Genomic DNA, 18571 nt, shown 5'->3' with positions numbered 1-18571 from the left:
GTCCCTTCCAACCCCTCCAATTCTGTGAACTTTGGACACGGGGAGGGCAGAGTTCAGGCTGCTCAGGGAACTAGTTCGGAAGATCCCCTGAGAAGCTGTTTTGGAAGGTATCGGGGTCCATCTTTTTAAGCACGACCTCCTAAGAGCACAGGAGCAGGCAATTCCAAAATGTTGGAAGTCAAGCAGGCGGGGCAGGAGGCCAGCTTGGCTGAGCAGGGATCTTCTTCTAGAGCTTAAGTGGGAAAAGAAAGCGTGTGGCCACTGGAAGCGAGGTCGTGTGACATGGCAGGGCTACAGAGGTGCTGTTTGCCTCTGTCAGGAGAAAATTGGTGCAGGCAAAGCTCAGGGGTGAACCTGGCTAGTAGTGTGGGCGACAACGCAGATATATACATTAATATGTGTATTGAAGATGTGAACTGCTAAAGGAGGGCTAGAGGAAACATTGGTCCCTTACTTGCTGAGGATGGTCACCTCACAAACACAGACATAGGCGAAGCAGAGCCATTTAATGTCTCTTTTGCCTCTGTCTTCAAGAGCAATGATGGGCTCTGGGACCCAAGGGGCCCAGAGTTGGGGGGCCATGAGTGCGGTAACAAAAACCTCCTAGCCAAACCCACACTGGATGCATATGAGTCTACGGGGCCTGAGGGGATTCATTCCAGGGTTCTCAGAGGGCCGACTAATGTCCTTGTGAGACCTCTCTCAATTATTTTTCAATGGTCTTGGGAGCCCAGAGAGGTCCAAGTTGACTGTAGGCTGGCAATCATTGTGACAGGTTTCAAGAAGGGCAAGAAAGAAGAGCCCAATAATTACAGACCCGCCAGTCTCTCTTCAGAGCCTAGTAAAAATACGGAGAAACTCTTCTGGGCATTCCTGAAGAACACCGGAAAGACAACGCAGTCGTTGATCACAGCCCACCCAGGTTCATGAGGGGAAAGTCCTGTTTAACAAACTTAATTTCCTTTTATGACAACATCACCCGTCTAGTTGAGCAAGGGATGCCAGGTTTTGGATTTCCATCAAGTTTTCAGTACTGTTTCTCTCAGTATCCTTCTGGACAAAATGTCCATTGTACAGCTAGATAAATACATGCGGTTTAGGGTGAAAAGTTGGCTGATGGGTTGGGCTCAAGGGGTTACAGAAATGGGGTTGCATCAGGCTGTTGACCAGTCCCTAGTGGGGTTCCCCAGGGTTCCACTTAGGGCCAGCAGAAGAGGCTGGAGAGCAGCCTTGCAGAAAGGGATCTGGGGGTTTTGGTCGACAGCAAGTTGAATACGTGTCAGAAAAATAAAGTGTGTGGCCACTGGAAGCGAGGTCGTGTGACATGGCAGGGCTACAGAGGTGCTGTTTGCCTCTGTTGGGAGAAAATTCCACCATACACCAGCCACAGGACTCATCCCACCAGGTTTCACTTATGCCGATGATGTCGTAGCTGTGGGACAGGGCCAAGACTTCTAGCTCATCCATTTGATTCCTCATAGTGCCTGCGTTTGTGTAGAAGCACTTCAAATGCGCCTCCCTACACACTGCGCCTTGTGGAGCTGACCGCAGGACCTCACTAGCACACCGTCCCTCTGATTCTAGCGCACCATCCCTCAGCTTAGCAGCGGTGTGTCTGGTTTTATCCCCTTCCTCCTTCGACTCTAGTTTAAAGCCCTATCTATCAGCCCTGCCAAGTCCTGAGCAAAAATCCTTACCCCTCTCTGAGAGAGTGTGGTGGTTTTACTTGGGTGGGCAGCCGAGCTTCACCCCTCCTCAAAGAGGAACGGGGAGAAAATACGATGAAAAGGGCTCAAGGGTTGAGATAAGGACGAGGAGATGGCACAGTAATTATCGTGACGGACAAAACAGACTCAGCATAGGGAGATGGTAAGATTTATTGCTTATTACTAACAAGCTAGAGAAGTGAGAAACAAAGGAGAGAAGCCAAAAGCACCTTCTCCCCCGTCTACCCTCTTCCACCTCCTCCCCCCGAGCAGTGCAGGGGAACGAAGGAACGGGGGTTATGGTCAGTCTACAGCGCTTCTTCTCTGCCGCTCCTTCTCGGTCACTCTCGCCCCCTGTGCTGTGGGATCCCTCCCACGGGATGCAGTCCTTGATGAACTGATCCGGCGTGGGCTTCCCACAGGCAGCAGCTCTTCCAGAACTGCTCCAGATATGGGTCCGTAGCACGGGGTCCATCCCTCAGGAGCAGACTGCTCCAACCTGGGTCCCCCATGGGCAGCAGCTCCTGCCAGACCCCCTGCTCCTGCGTGGGCTCCTCTCCACAGGCTACAGGTCCGGCCCGGAATCTGCTCCGGCAGGGGTCTTCCACAGGCCGCAGCCTCCATCGGTGCAGGGCCACCTGCTCCACCGTGGTCTCCTCCACGCGCTGCAGCGTGGAACCCTGCTCCACCGTGGTACTCCATGAGGCTGCAGGGAGACAACCTGCTTCACCAGGGTCCTCACCACAGGCCGCAGGGGACTTCTGCTCCGGCGCCTGGAGCACCTCTCCCCCTCCTTCTTCACTGACCTTGGCGCCTGCAAGGCCGTTCCTCACTCCTCTCACTCTCCCAGCTGCTGTGTGGCGCAGCGTTTTTTTACTGGCTGGAGAACAAGAAACCCGAGCCTGCATGGAGTCTCCTGAATCACCCTTCTTGGTTCCCTCTAAACTCTTTTACATTCCTGATGGCCTCCTCGTTAAGAGTCTAATTTTATCTCAACCACAGGGCTTTCCAAGCCCCATGGCCACACTCCCAAATCTCCCCCTTCTTTATTAATATCAACCATTTTCTCCACACGAATTACCACTCCATATATCACAATCCCTCATTTTCTTTTGAATATCATTAATCCGTGTCTTGTTTTCAGATTTGGCCAAGGCCAACTGAACCACAAGAGAATGCTTTCACAATATTCCCTGCAAGATTTATAAACCAGTTTTTAACAATTGTTGGACTCCCATATCTAGAATTACGGGTCACAAAATAAGAGTTCTTGGTTCTTTACTTGCTTCTTATGTTCGAAATCTTGTTGGACTCTAGCACCGCTATCGGCAAGGGCCACTGTGTGGGGCGCCTCCCTTTGCCGGTCACAGATCCAAAGTCCAAGAAGATCACGTCGGGGTCACCAATTTGTTATAAATGAGGTCTCAACTCAATCTGAATTTTGTAATATTTATAAAACAAATATTTCTAAAAGGTAGAAAAGGCATAAAAGCTATAAAAGGTAGAAAAGGCAAGTAAACAGTGCTGGGTGTGTTCTCATCAACCACGGGGCTTGCCGACCCCCATGGCCACACTCCCACATCTCTCCCTTCTTTATTAATATCAACCAGCATCTCTCCACGAATTACCACTCCATATATAACGTAAGTACCTTAAAGAAGGTACCCCAGGATGCTGTTGGCCTTCTTGGCCCCAAGGGGATGGCTCGTGGTCCACCAGGACCCCCAGGTCCCTCTCCCCTTCCCTGCCCTCCGGCAGGCCAGCCCCCAACTTAAACTTTGGACTCCATGATCCTTATGGGTCCCTCCCAGCTGGGGATATTTTGTGATTCTAAGCGTGACGCCCAGCATTTGGCCTCGAATGCCACGCAGCTGGATGCGGCCCTCTGCACAGCCTTCCTGCCCTCATGCGGGGCCCACCCAGCCCAGGCGCGTGTCACAGTGGCACCCATTGTGACGTCACTTGGTGACACCCCAGGGCTCCGCTTTATAAGAGCGCAGCCGTGGCTCGGACCCTCAGTGTTGGTGCACGGCAGCGATGGATATGGAAGGAGCACAGGAGCCTCAAGGAGACCCTGAGCGCAGTCCAAGTCCCACAATGCCGCTGACACCCACGCGGAGGAGCCACCAGTTCCTCCTTACGAGCTCTCCCACTCCAGAGGAGGCTTCTGAATGGGATGAGGAGGGAGGCATGCCCCCCAGGCAGCCCAGGCTGGCCTGGCAGGAGACCTGGTCTTCTGAGGGCAGCAACCGGCCAGCAGAGGACAGCTTGCTGGCAGTGGAAAGAACCCCAGTCGAGGCCTTTTTGCCATCAGAGGACAGCAGCCTGGCAGAAGACAGCTTGCTGGCAGAGGACAGCACCTCGGTAGAGGACATATTGCCGGCAGAGGACAACAGCCTGGCAGAGGACAGCAGCCCGGCAGAGGCCATTGCTCAGGCAGCGGGCAGCAGCCAGGTAGAGGAGAGCCAGGACGACGTACAGTGGCTGGATCCCAGTGAGTCAGGGTCTTCGGGATGGGGTGGGGAGGGTTGGGGACACAGAGACCCCTGCCTGACTCCAGGACTCCTTCCCTGGGTAAAGCGGCGCTTGGGCTGACGGGGCCGAGCTTCCTCCGCAGCACCACAGAATGCCAGGACGCTTTGGGCTGGGGGGGACCTCGGCGATCACGATGCTTCCCCCCAGCCCAGGCTGCCCAAAGCCCACCCAGCCTGGCCGTGGGCAGTGCCAGGGACGGGGCACCGCAGCCTGCGCCAAGGCCTCACTGCCCTGGGCGTGAAGGAGAGAAATCCCTGCCTGTCCGAAAGAAACCTGCCCTCTTTGAGGTTAAGGCCGTCACCCCTTGTCCTGTCGCTGCAGTCCATGATGAAGATCCCCCCCCAGCTTTCCTGGAGGCCCCTTTGGGCATGGGGAGGCCGCAGCGAGGTCCCCCCCGCTGCGGACACCCACGCGGAGGAGCCACCAGTTACTCATTACGAGCTCTCCCACTCCAGAGGAGGCTTCTGAATGGGATGAGGAGGGAGGCATGCCCCCCGGGCAGCCCAGCCTGTTCTGGCAGGAGACCTGGTCTTCTGAGGGCAGCGACCAGCCAGCAGAGGACAGCTTGCTGGAAGAAGGCTACATCGCAGATGAGGACAGCATCCTGTCTGAGGACAGCGAGGGGAGCCTGGATGACCTGCTGGATGTGGAACGCAGCCTGCCAGAGGACACTGCCCTGTCAGAGCCCACCAATACGGCCCAGTTGCTGGAGGATGCTGGTAAGTGAGGGTCCCTGTGAGACAAGGTGGGGGCCCAGTGTGGGAGAGAGCTGGGGGGCCCCATCCCATCCCATCCCATCCCATCCCATCCCATCCCATCCCATCCCATCCCATCCCATCCCATCCCATCCCATCCCATCCCATCCCATCTACCTGCGGTGGGGCCGGGCAGCGAGAGGCACCCATGGGGAGGCTGTGCCAGGGAGAAATCCCTGCCTGTCCGAAAGAAACCTGCCCTCTTTGAGGTTAAGGCCGTCACCCCTTGTCCTGTCGCTGCAGTCCATGATGAAGATCCCCCCCCAGCTTTCCTGGAGGCCCCTTTGGGCACGGGGAGGCCGCAGCGAGGTCCCCCCGCAGCCTTCTCCAGGCTCCACAAGCCCAGCTCCCTCAGCCTCTCTTCCCAGCGGAGCTGCTGCAGCCTCTGGGCATCCCCGCGGCCTCCCCACGGCCTTCTGGGGCTGGGGCCCTTCCTCTCCTCACCCCTGCATTCAGCCCCTCTCTGCAGCACTCTTTGCTTTCCTCCTTTCCAGGTAAGGCATGGAAACTGTGCAGAGACAAGGCCGTGGAATTCATCAGGGCGTATGTCAGAGGCACAGAAAAGGTAATGGCAGCCGCTTGCATCACAGCTGTGCTCCTGGCGCTGCCCTCCAGGGGTCCCACACAGCCCCAGACCCCTCAAGGCTTTGGTCCTGCTGGCCGTGGGTGTCCCCCTAATGCTCTGTTGGTGTCTTTGTGGCTGCCAGGACGACGAGGAGCAGAAGATGCTGTTCCTCAGCAAAATCTGCGATCTGTGCAGATGTGTCACCAAGAAGGGTGTGCCGCTGAACTTGCATGGCTTCTGCAGCAAACATAAGCTGGTGGAGAACATCATGGTGAGAGGATGCGCAGCGGGCTGGGGAAGGGGCAAGGCCCCCCGGCACCAGCCCCCTGGGAGGCGAGGGCTGGGGCAGCGCTGGCTCTGCTGCTGCTGGGTGCCGGCGGCTCCAAGGTCTCATCCTGCTTGTGCTCTGCAGGCGCTGCTGGAAAAGGAGCCCGTGGACAGCTTGCGCACAGCATTCCGGCAGAAGGCCATGGAGACTGTCGCCCTCCTCAGGTGCGTGCCCAGCCCCTGGTGGCAATGTCCTGGTGGCCCTGAAGCTGGCAGGGAGGCTGCCCGTCCCTCCCAGGGATGCCTGGCCAAGGTCCGTGTCCTCCTTCATAAGCCTCGAGGCACTGCGTCCAACAGGCTCCTCTCTCTCTCTTCTTCAGCAAGACCGTGCCAACAGCACTGTGTGGCGAAAAGGAGAGACTCCTAAACATTTGCTTCAAGAGCATCTTCTTTCTACCTCCCAAGTCGGACATGCCAGAGACAGAAGGAGCGCTCTACACCAAGGTATGTGCTGGGTGAGGTACCGGCACCCCCAGTCCTGCTGAGCTGCTGCCTTGCTTCCCCGTGCTGACACAACCAGAGACCAGTGCAGGGCCGGGGCCCAGATTTGCTTTCCCAGCCTCGCCCCTTCCCCGACCTGATCTTGTGCTGCAGGAGGTCTGCAGGCAGCGGCTTTTTAGCCCCAAAGCCACCCCTGAACTCCCGAGGGGCTCAGAGCCAGCTCCTGGGGGTGAGGAGGGCCACAGAAATAATTTGATGCTCTTCTGTCCTCCCTGCAGACTATGAAAGCCATGGACACCATGCTGGTGGCCTTCGTACTCAACTGTCCAAAGACCAGTTTCAGCACAGAGTTGGAGAATATCTTGGAGGTTTGGCATTTGCAAAGAATTTCCAAAGAATCCTCTCAGGTCTCATTTGCAGACCACTGTCAACCCAGCAACTTCTCTCCTCGCAGGCGCTGCTGGACTTTGCCCTCTCCAAAAACCCAGCTGTGTGTGAGAGAGCTGTGAGGAGGATTGAGAGGCTGGGTGATTTCATCATCAGTTATTTTTTGAGCGAGGTAAGGCACAAGGAACCCTCCACCCTTTCCTGCATCCCAGAGCATCCTGCCACTCAGGGGTGCCTGTGAGGCAAGCCTCGATGCACGTGAGTGCCTCAGAACCGTGAATCGAGGGTCTTCGTCCCTTCTTCGCCCCTGCTCTTCCCTCCCCAGGCCCTGCTATCTCAGGGGCTGGCTCTGCCTCCACTAAGCCCTTTGTCTCTCGTCCCTTCCTCACCCAGAACTCAGATGACTATGAAAAATACAAGCACAGCTACAATGATTCCAGAGAGCTCTACATCCCCATCCTGGGACAGCTGCTGGGCCACCTCTTCATTTTCTTCAGTGGCGATATATCCATGAGACACGCAGCTTTGGATACACTTTATCGCTTCCTCACAATCTTAGAGGAAACAAGAGGTAAGAAGGTGTGGTGGGCAGCGTCTGTCCGCACACAGACATCTCCTGGTATGTCTGCTTGTTCTCCTGAGTATTGTGAAGGATTGCTTTTGTGCTTGGTGGAGGCTGCCCACGGAATTCTGCCAGGTTCCCTGGCCTCCTCTGCTCCTCACAGCAGCTTCCCGCAGCATTCTGGCTATCGTTTTCCGCAGAAGCTAGACGCTCACCTGCCGTCCAGGAGCAGTTCTCTGCTGCTGTCCTTCCCAACCCTCCCCAGATCACCTACCACGCTGTTTTGTGGTGTCCCCCAGTCTAAGCCATCAATCGATGAGCACTTCCCAAACGGCATCTTCCCCGAGGAGTGAACAGCAGAGCCAGCCGTGCATCACCAGGGATGGTGACGCCCTCCAGAATGCTCCCTGACTGTTTGCTCCCTGCCGTCTTAAAGGCAGGTGTCAGGGGGCTTCCTGCACATCCTGACCCCGAGCAGAAGGGGGTCTGTGACACGCTGCTACCCCCACGGCACCCAACGCCATTGCTTCTCCTCCTTCTGCATCATCCCTGAGGTCCCTCTTGCTCCCAGCACTCCTCACCTTGTGCTTTACATCCCTGCCCACCACTCTCCTCGCCGTGGGTCTGAGCCTCCCTCCTCAGCCATTCCTAGTGAAAGTGCTTTTCACCATTTGGCAAGCTTGTTGGCAAAGATGCGCTTCCCTACTGACTCTTTGGTGTTTCCCCCTGTTTAGAAAGCTCACAGACAAAGGACATGAAAAATTATGGGCTGCTCCGCATGATATCGAAGGATTCAAAACCTCCATTTTCTATACCATCAACTCCGTGTGAAATTGCCAAGGTAATGAGCTCTGGCCTTGCTGGGGATCTTGTCCGCAGCATCAGCAGGCATCTCGTGTGAGCAAAGGGGTCCAGAACCGGTGGGGCTGGCACGGCCTCACTCGCCCTGCTGAGAGGGTTCCTCTTGTCCCCAGGCTGGGGCTATGCGAAGGCTGCTCCCCTGTGTCCCGGCAGCAGCTCCAGCCCTCCTGGCCACCAGCAAGCCCTGGTTACCTGCAGGGCCAGCACTCTGGCCCCATATGCCCCATCCTCACCCCTTCCCCCGAGGGCCCTCTCTCCGGAGCTGCCCTTGCTGCTCAGCTAAGCAGCACCCTTGGGACACTCAGTGAGGCATGTCTTCGCTCCTCCTTCTTCCCACAGTGGTTTGGAGGACATCTCTTCCCTGATGAGAGGCTGGACATCGTCCTCACAGCCCTGGAAGCTTTACAAGACTCCAGCACCCATGACAAGCAGGGGGCCTGCAGCGTGCTGGACGCAGCCTTGGAGGTCCCTGACTACTGGCTGACAGATGTAAGTGGCCTGTGGCCATGGCCCTGCCCTTGAGCTCTTCCAGGCATGGTTCCTCTCTCCTTCCCTGCCTCCCTCCCTGCCTCCCTCGCACATCGGGGTCTCTTGGGCTCCAGAAGCCACCTGAAGCCAGCAGAGAGCAATGGAAGGGGCCAAAGTTTGAGTGGCAGCTGTGGCAATGGCTGCGGTCTGCTGGCAACACCATTCCCACTTTGTCCCCCAAGGTGCCAACGATCATGGAGTGCATCAGGAGAAACCTGGGCAGCATCCACACGGCATCGGCGCGGCAGTGCCTGGACTCCCTGCTTCTCCAGCTGACCAACATGATGCCCTGGAGAGAAGTCATGAACCTGCTGCAGTTCTCTCCGCCACGTGACAGGTCCTGGCCTTAACATCCTTGAGGGCTTGTTCCGCGTCGGGAGATGCACCTGGAGACTCTCTGCTTGCCACACCAATGGCAAAGGGCAGGACATCCCCAAGGAGCACAGCCCTCCTTCCCACCAATGTGTTCCAGCCCTACTGGGCCAGCCAGGGCTGCAGCAGCCCAGCTGTCCAAGGCAGCCCAGAGTCCCCCTGCCCCCAGGGAACACCAGCTCAGCCCCCTCCTGCCTGCCCAGGCTGGGCCCTCAGTGCTCCCCAAGTCACAGGGGCTGCAGGACAGCCTGGGTCCTCTGGGGCTGGCCCAAGTTTGTGGCCCTGCGGCTGAGGCAGCCTCACTGACAGAGTCTTCTGGGCTTGCAGCACTGACCTGGCCATGTGGGAGGTGATCCTGGCCATGCCGAAGACCTTGAAGAGGGTTTTGAACGACATGATGGAAGACTTGCCGCTGCGCTACTGGTGCACCGCAGTCACCGAAGACACGTGCATCCGTCGCTTGGCTGTGAGTTCCCAGATGAAACCTTGCTCCCAGCAGGGCTACGTGTGCCCCTTCAGGCACACAGGCACAGCCCTGTGCCCATCTACCCCCAAATTGCCAGCTCCCGCAGGACGTACGGACACATGGTCCCTGGGGCCGGCAAGCCCCCGTAGCTCCCCGCGCCTGGTGCCTCTTTGGTGCCAGCTGGCGCTGCCCCATCCCTGCCCAAAGGTGGGAGAAGAAGAGGCTGCAGGGGGCCCTGCAGGCCCTGCCAGGCTCTCACTGCTCTTTCTTGCAGATGCTGGCCCAGAATGACATTTCTGAGGAGGACTTTGTTAACCCAGTGCACCTCCTGAGCTACCTGAGGCACCCAAGACCAGAGATGCGCTTGATGGTTCTGAAAGGGCTCTGCACCGTGTCAGAGAGCCCTGAGAAGGTGAGCGGGCCATCGTCAAGCAAAGCCATGTTGGCAGCCTGGGGCTTTGCTCTTCTGCCCTCCCGTCCCTCCCCGCTGCCAGGAAGCAAGGCAGGAGGCTGGTGCTCAGGAACCAGAGCCCTTTGCCCAGGGTGGTCTCTCACTGCCTCACGGAAGGGAAATGGTGTCTTTCCTACAGGCAAGGGAAATTCAGGTCCTGCTGCCAGACATCCTGGAGGCCCTGCAGGACACCAACACAGACGTGGTGCTGAAGGCCCTGCCTGTGCTGAGAAACGTGATGGCTCATGTGGAGAGGAGGGAGGCCAGTGGCCCGGCTCTGCAGCTGGCTGAGAAGCTCCTGCCACTCTTTGACCACGTAAGTGTGCTGCGGGAGCCCGAGCCCTCAGCTGGGCCCCCTGTAACGAGGGCTGCCCTTCAGCCCGGCCCTGTGGGCAGCACTCAGGCAGGGCCTTCCCAGTCTCCTCGTCAGCCCAGGCGCTGGGGAGCTCTGCTTGGGCATGGCTGGTGCGGCTGGTGGCGAAAGTGGGGTGGCTGGCGGGCAGCCTGCGATGGCAACCGATTGCGTTGCCCTTCACGGGCACCAGGCCTTGCAGCTGCCCCTGAGCAGCTCCTCTGGGAAGGATCCAGCGCTGAAGCATCTCACAGTGCTGGGAGCTCCCTTCACATCGGCCACGCTAATGCTGAAATTCCTCCTGTCCTCCTCCCTGCCAGGCGTCCAGCCAGGTGCGGGAGCACTCCATCTGCCTCTTCCAAGCCGTGGTGGAAGCTGTGCTGCGGCAAAGGACGAAGAAAATGAAGAGGACAGTTCACAGGAGCCTTCTCCCACTCTACATTCATATGAGAGACCAGAGTGAGAGCGTAGCAAAGGTACAGATCTCAGAGCTGAGCAGTTATGTGGGCAAGGGTGTGCTGATGCCACAGGGTTGCTGTGGGGGATCTCTGGCCGGCAGCATGAGCTGCCTCCGATGGTGGCTGTCCCGTGGCCTTGCCTTGGCCACTGAACCCAGTGCACGCTGCCCCTCACCACAGCCTCCCATAACGCGCTGGGAAAGGCTCGCAGCCCTGCCAAGAGGAGGGGACAGAGGGTCTCCTTCCCAAGGCTGTGCTGCCATCTCCCAACCTCTGCTGCTCCGCAGGCCTCTGGGGAAGCTCTTGCTGTGGCTGCAGAGTTTCTGCGATGCAAGGAGCTCAAGCGATTCGTCCAGACAAAACAGACATGGAGGGTTGGAGAGTGCTTGGTAAGGACCCAACTTGGTTTGCCCCAGCTGGGCAAACGCGCCCGGCCAGAGCCCGCTGCCTGCAGCCGCATCCTCGCTCCCTTCCTGCCAGCACAGAGCCCCAGGGGGCTCTTCTGGAGGCCCCTCTGACCTCCCTGCCCCCAGGATGCTGGAGGAGACCCTGGAGAGGGTGTGCAAGCCCCGTGACCCTGCGTTCTCTCTCTCTCCAGCTGCAGCAGGACAGAGGCAGAGTAGAAGAATACCTGCAGCAGAGCCAGCCCTACCTGAAGGCCACTCAGACCCTTGTGCGACTTGAGGCCGTCAGATTCATTGGTGAGCCCAGCCCCTGGGTCCCTCTTGGGGCAGCCTTTGGCAGCCCCAGGCACTGCCCTGTTGCCCCCAGAGCCCCCCGACTGGGCCCTTGCTCCAGGGTGCAGGAGGGGGCACAGCCTGGCTGGCCAGGCCAGGGGCTGCGCTGCTGGGAGCGTGCTGGGGAGCGGGGCTCTGATGGGGTCTCTGTGTCTAGGTCTTGCTGCGCGCTACTGCAAGGACCAGAGTGAGGAGAAGCTGAATGAAATCCTCAGCGGTGAGTGAGGGCAGTGGGGGGTGTGCTAGGGCTGGGGGGACAGCGGCAGAGGCCCCCGTGCCTTGCCCTGCTCCAGGGAAATGCTTCGGGGCGGAGGAGCAATGCAGCCATAGGAACGAGGGAGAGGAGACGGGGTAGCCTGTGGTGTCAGGGAATGGCCTCCCAGCCTGGAGCTGGGCAGTGCCGCTGAAAGGGTTGAGTGTCCCTGAGGAAGAGTCAGGGGAAAGGGCAGTAAGGCTGACAGAAGGTGGGAGCCTGTTGTAGAGCACGCAACCAGGACGAAGAGGGAGATGAGACAGCCTACAAGCAGCTAGGAGCAGGGTCACGATTGCTAGCCCTTGCTCTCATGGGGAAGCACAATAGCGAGAGGAAAGAGTCCAGGAGATTCCTGGAGTGTGTGAATCCTCCCAAGGGATGGAGGCAGGTGGTGAGGGAACCAGCTTGTGAAGGTGCCCCACTTGACCTGTGGTGCGCAGGTGGGGAAGGACTGGTGGCTGCATTTGGGACATTGCTGAGCAGCAGCTTTCAACGGATTCCTTTGTCCCTCCTGCTCCTCCTGGCCTGGGGAAGAGTCGAGTGGGGCTGGCATGCTCTGCAGGGGATGCCTGGGGATCTCTGCAAGGAGTGGGTTTTCATCTCTGCTCTTCTTTCTTTTGCAGTCCTCCGGCCTTCAGAGAACGACCCGGAACCCATGGTCTGTTCCCTGGCAGTTCAAACCACCCTGATCCTGACGTCAAGGCATAAGGCAATGTCAGGACGGAGATTTCCACTGCTGTGGTGCCGCTAGCCCCGCAGCAGTCCTCAAAAGAGCAATATATATTTTAATAGAACTAGGTTGTTGTCTCGTTATTCCAGCAGCTCCTTCACAGTGACTCGGTGCCATGACGCTGAGCTAACTTGGAGGCCACCAAGGACCCTGAGAAGTTCCCTCTGTTCCCCTGAGAAGGCAACTTCCTTGTGAGGGGAACAGAGGGCCCTATTTGTTAGCCTGACCCTACCCATAGGGAAGTCTGCTGCCTCCCTGGGGCTAGGGTCATGGACGTTGCCAGAAAGCTTCCCAACCTGGTTTTCCCCTCTGATTACTATCGTCTTTTGATAGTCCAGGCCGGCAGTGATACTACTGAAGATAGAAGCCTGAAGACTATCGAGCGGGACTTTAGGGGACTGGGACGGGTAGTGGATGGAGTGGGAGTTCAGGTGGTGTTTTTGTCCACCCCTACAGTGGCAGGGAGGGGTACAGAGAGGACTCACGACTCACTGGGATCCAGCAACTGCAACTCCTTCTTGCTGTCCTCTGTCAAACCTCTGTTCTCTACCACTAAGCTGTCCTCTGCTGGTCTCCTGTCCTCTGCCAGGCTGCTGTCCTCTACCGGGCTGCTGCCCTTTGACAGCAAGCTGTCCTCTGCTGGGCTTCTGTCCTCTGCCGGCAAAATGTCCTCTACCGGGGTGCTGTCCTCTGCCAGCAAGCTGTCCTCTGCTGGCCGGTTGCTGCCCTCAGAAGACCAGGTCTCCTGCCAGGCCAGCCTGGGCTGCCTGGGGGGCATGCCTCCCTCCTCATCAGATTCAGAAGGAGCCTCTGGAGTGGGAGAGTTCTCAAATAGAAAACGGAGGCTCCTTCGGGCAGGCGTGGGCTATGCTCGGGGACTCCTCGAAGGCCCAGTGCTCCTGCCCTGTCCGTCACTGCCGTGCACCGACGCTGAGGGTCCGAGCCACAGCTGCAGTCATATAAGGCGGACCCCTGGGGTGTCACCAAGGGAGGTCACCAAGGGTCCCATGTGACACGTGCCTGGGCTGGATGGGCCCCACCGGGCGCTGTAAGTTCGTGGGCGACACCAAGCTGGGCAAGGGGATCTGGACAGGCTGGATCAACGGGCCGCATCCAGCTGCGTGGCATTCAAGGCCAAATGCTGGGTTCCACACTTGGAATCATACAATATCCTGAGTTGGAAGGGGGCAGACCTGAAGGGATGAAAGACACGGTCTCCCGATGCCTCTTGAGCAGAAGGCCTTTATTGCCATTTTTCTCTGCTACATATACTTTCCCCGTAACCACATGCGCTGTCCACGCGCCCGAATCAGTCGTACAATTCATTAGAGACCCTCAGCCACGCGCCTCAAGCCAGCCAGCAATTGACCACTGCGCAAAGCTCATCTTTAATGCTGTAGCCAAGTTAATTTATCTCCACCTTGTTCAAGTTTTTGTTACTAATGCCTAGTAAAAAAAGGGGCTTTAGGGCTTTGGGGCGACTACTTAAAGGATCAGGGGCACAGGTTGTGTTTGCCTCTGTCCTTCCGATAGGGGGGATCGATGCTGACAAGCAGACTCATCACATTAACACGTAGCTTCGGGACTGGTGCAACTGGTAGAACTTTGGGCTTGCTGATCATGGGAGGGTCTATGTGACACTGGCCTGCTACCACCAGATGAGATGCGCCTCCCTGTAGTGGTTTTACCTGGCAAGGTTTTGGTAGCACGGGGCCATAGGAGTGGCTTTTGTGAGAAGGATCTGGAAGCTGCCCCATGTTTGCTAAGGGCCCCTCTGCTGACCAGAGCTGAGCCAATAAGTCACAGAATCACAGAATTTCTAGGTTGGAAGAGACCTCAAGATCATCGAGTCCAACCTCTGACCTAACGCCAACAGTCCCCACTAAACCATATCCCTAAGCTCTACATCTAAACGTCTTTTAAAGACTTCCAGGGATGGTGACTCCACCACTTCCCTGGGCAGCCTGTTCCAGTGTCTAACAACCCTTTCGGTAAAGAAGTTCTTCCTAAGATCCAACCTAAAACTCCCCTGGCGCAACTTTAGCCCATTCCTCCTCATCCTGTCATCAGGCACGTGGGAGAACAGGCCAACCCCCACCTCACTACAGCCTCCTTTAAGGTATCTGTAAAGAGCGATAAGGTCGCCCCTGAGCCTCCTCTTCTCCAGGCTGAACAAGCCCAGCTCCCTCAGCCGCTCCTCGTAGGACTTGTTCTCCAGGCCCCTCACCAGCTTCGTCGCCCTTCTCTGGACCCGCTCAAGCACCTCCATGTCCTTCTTGTAGCGAGGGACCCAAAACTGAACACAGTACTCGAGGTGCGGCCTCACCAGAGCCGAGTACAGCCCCCCGTAGCCACCCATAGCCCCCCGTAGCCCCCAATAGCCCCCCATAGCACCCTAGAGCCCCCTATAGCCCCCTATAGCCCCCCTAGCCCCATATAGCCCCCTGTAGCCCCCCGCAGCCCCCTATAGCTCCCCGCCGCCCCCCCCCACCCCCCCCAATTCTCCCTCCACCCCCCCTTATCCCGCTCCTCACGTTCCGGTCCACGATGTCCCGGCCCTGGCTGGCCAAGCTGCTGCCGTAGGCGGCGGCCAGGCTGGACACGGGCTCGGCCAGGAAGGCGGCGGCGGGGGGGGGCAGGCGGGATGCGGAGGACGCCGGGGGGGCCGCCGGGGGGGCCCCGTAGGCCCGGGCCGGGCCGTGGGGGGGGGGGGCGGCCCCGCCGCTGGTGTCGTCGAAGAGCGGCCGCGGCTCCGCCATCCGCGGAGGGGCCGGGCCCGGGCCGCGGCGCTTGGGGGCTGCGGGGAGAGGAGAGGGGGGGTCAGGGGGGGCCGGGGGGGGTCGGGGGAGGGGGGGGGCGCCGGGGGTCCGCACCGAGCCCCGCCGCCGCTCCCGGGGGCTCCATGGCGCTTCCGCTTCCGGTCACGTGAGGAGCGCGGGAGGAAGCTGTTGGCGGAGCGGCGGGGCGGGGCCGGAAGTGGCGGTTGCCATGGGGACGGGCGCGCGGGGCCGTGACGTCAGCAAGGGTGTGATGTCAGCAAGGCCACCGTGCCACTAAGGTGATGACGTCACCAAGGCCACCACGTCACCAAAGCCATGATGGCAACCAAAGCCATGACGTCACCAAGGCCACCATGTCCCCAGGGCCACCACGTCCCCATAGCCCCCATGGCCCCATAGCCCCCACGGCCCCATATCCACCATGTCCCCAGCGCCATCTTATCCCCAAGGCCACCACGTCCCCAAGGCCACACGGTGGCCGTGGTGGCCCTAGGGCTGTCCCTGAGGTGTCGTGGCCATTTCCTGGCCACGGCGGCCATCTTGTCCCCAAGGCCACCACGTCCCCAGGGCTACCACTTCCCCAAGACCACCATGTCCCCAGATCCACCACATCCCTGTTGCCACCACATCTCCGTGGCCACCACATCCCCAAGGCCACACGGTGGCCGTGGTGGCCCTAGGGCTGTCCCTGAGGTGTCGTGGCCATTTCCTGGCTACGGCGGCCATCTTGTCCCCAAGGCCACCATGTCCCCATGGCCACCACATCCCCATGGCCACCATGTCTCCGTGGCCACCATGTCCCCAGGATGACCATGTCCCCATATCCACCATGTCCCCATGGCCACCACGTCCCCAAGGCCACACGGTGGCCCAGGGGGGGCTGCTGCTGCTGGGCACCCTGGGGCTCTGGGTGCTGGAGGGGGGGGCGCGGACCCTCGGGACCCCCCCCGGGACCCTCAACGCCTCCGGGACCCCGCGGTGGGACCTGGCCTCCGCCTTCTTCTTCTCCACCACCCTGCTCACCACTGTGGGTAAGGAGCCCCCCCGCCCCCAAATCGGGACCCCCCCTCCGAATTGGGACCCTCCTAAAGAACCCCATGGGCACCAGGACCCCCCCAAGGGCATTGAGACCCCCGGGACCCCCATGAACCCCAGGACCCCCATGAGCACCAATTCCCCCAGGACGCCTCTGAGCACCAGGCCCCCCCGGGACCCCCCCAAGAACACCGGGACCCCCATGAACACCAGGACCCCCGTGGGCACCAGGACCCTCCATGGCCCCCCATAGGCACCGAGCCCCCTGAGAACCTCAGGACCCCCATGGGTTTTGGGACCCCCTTTAGCACTGGGACCCCCAGGCCCCCCCCCAGCCCCACCAGGACCCCCCCAGCCCACAGAGCCCCCCAGTTCGCCCAGGACCCCCATCACCACCAAGCCCCCAACCTCCCCCCACCACCCCCAGGGGTCCCCCCTCCCCTTTCACTTACCGGGGGGGGTCCCCCCCCTAAATTTCCCCCCCCCCCCCAGGCTACGGCCCCGTGGCCCCCCTGTCCCCGGGGGGCAAAGCCTTCTGCTTGGCCTACGCGGCGCTGGGCGTCCCCTTCACGGTGTTGACGTTGGCGGTGGTGGCCCGGTGGCTTTCGGTGCCGGTCACCCGGTGGCCCCGGCGCTACCTGAGGACGCGGTGGGGTTGGAGCCCCCGGGGGGCCGCCGGGCTCCATTTGGGGCTGCTGGCGGTGGCGGTGGCGGGGGGCTTCGTGCTGCTGCCTGCCGCCGCCCTGTGGGCCCTGGGGGGCTCCGGGAGCTTCTTGGACGCCGTCTTCTTCTGCGGCATGGCCGTCACCACCGTGGGGCTGGGGGACGCGGCGGGGGCACCGGAGGGGCAGCCCCCGCGCCACCTCTACCGGGTGGCCTTGGCCGGTGAGCGGGGGCGGGGGGTTGGGGGGGGGCGTTGGGGTGGGGGGCGTTGGGGTTTGGGGATCTGGGGTTGGGGTTATGTGGGGGTTGGGGCTATGTGGTTGGGGTCTTCTTGGTGGGGGGGGTCTTCATTGGGGTGGGGTCTTTATGGTGGTGGGGTCTTCATGGTTGGGGTCTTCATGGTTGGTGTCTCCATGGTTGGGGTTTAGGTGGTTGGGGTCCTCATGGTTGGGGTCTTCATGGTGGTTGGATCTTCGTGGTTGGGGGTCTTCATGGTTGGGTTCTCCATGGTGGTTGGGGTCTTCATGGTTGGGGTCTTTATGGTTGGGGTCTTCATGGTTGGGGTCTTCATGGTTGGGGTCTCCATGGTTGGGGTTTAGATGGTTGGGGTCTTCATGGTTGGGGTCTTTATGGTTGGGGTCTTCATGGTTGGGGTCTTCGTGGTTGGGGTCTTCGTGGTTGGGGGACTTCATGGTTGGGGTCTCTATGGTGGTTGGGTTCTCCATGGTTGGGGTCTCCGTGGTTGGGGTTTAGATGGTTGGGGTCTTCATGGTTGGGGTCTTTATGGTTGGGGTCTTCATGGTTGGGGTCTTCATGGTTGGGGTCTCCATGGTTGGGGTTTAGATGGTTGGGGTCTTCATGGTTGGGATCTTCGTGGTTGGGGTCTTCGTGGTTGGGGTCTCCATTGGGGTGGTGTCTTTATGGTGGTTGGGTCTCCATGGTTGGGGTCTCCATGGTGGTTGGGTCTCCACTGGGGCGCGGTCTCCATTGGGGTGGGGTCTTCATGGTTGGGGTCTTCGTGGTTGGGGTCTTCGTGGTTGGGGGACTTCATGGTTGGGGTCTCTATGGTGGTTGGGTTCTCCATGGTTGGGGTCTCCGTGGTTGGGGTCTCCATTGGGGTGGGGTCTTTCTGGTGGTGTCTTTATGGTGGTTGGGGTCTTCATGGTTGGGGTCTCCATGGTGGTTGGGTCTCCATTGGGGTGGGGTCTTCATGGTGGCGGGGTCTTCATGGATGGGGTCACCATGGCGGATTGGGTCTTCATTGGGGGGGGGTCTCCATGGGGATCTCTCCATGGGGTGGGGGTCTCCACGGGGGGGTGGGGGTCTCTGACCGCTGTGTCCCCCCCCCCCAGCCTACCTGCTGCTGGGGGTGACGGCGGCGCTGCTGCTGCTGGCGGCCTTCCAGCAGCTGCTGGAGCTGCACGGGGTCAGCGCCGCGCTGCGCCCCCCCCCGGACCCCCCCGAGGAGGACGGGGGGCTGCTGGACGAGGGGGGGCAATAAACGGGGGGCTCGAAGCGCGACGGGCTCGCTGTGGTCACTGGGGGGGGTTGGGGGTCCCAGATGCATGGGGGGGGGGTCCCAGACACATGGGGGGGGTCCCAGACAC

The 18571-nt window shown here is 59.8% G+C and overlaps 1 protein-coding gene across 1 annotated transcript; it reads right to left on the bottom strand.

The window, feature by feature from the left end:
- Positions 1 to 10185: 10185 nt before the first annotated feature.
- On the bottom strand, positions 10186 to 15465 carry LOC140000352 (protein YIF1B-like). Its single transcript, XM_072030219.1, has 3 exons — positions 15360 to 15465; positions 15021 to 15283; positions 10186 to 13679 (listed from the first exon to the last, which is right to left on the bottom strand). The coding sequence occupies exons 1-3, from the start codon at positions 15388 to 15390 to the stop codon at positions 13647 to 13649; spliced, it is 327 nt and encodes a 108-aa protein (XP_071886320.1). The 5' UTR covers positions 15391 to 15465; the 3' UTR covers positions 10186 to 13646.
- Positions 15466 to 18571: the final 3106 nt, after the last annotated feature.

The sequence above is a fragment of the Anas platyrhynchos genome, chromosome 33, assembly GCF_047663525.1.
Source record: "Anas platyrhynchos isolate ZD024472 breed Pekin duck chromosome 33, IASCAAS_PekinDuck_T2T, whole genome shotgun sequence".
Taxonomy (NCBI): Eukaryota; Metazoa; Chordata; class Aves; order Anseriformes; family Anatidae; genus Anas; species Anas platyrhynchos.
This window is presented reverse-complemented; position numbering and strand designations above follow the sequence as displayed.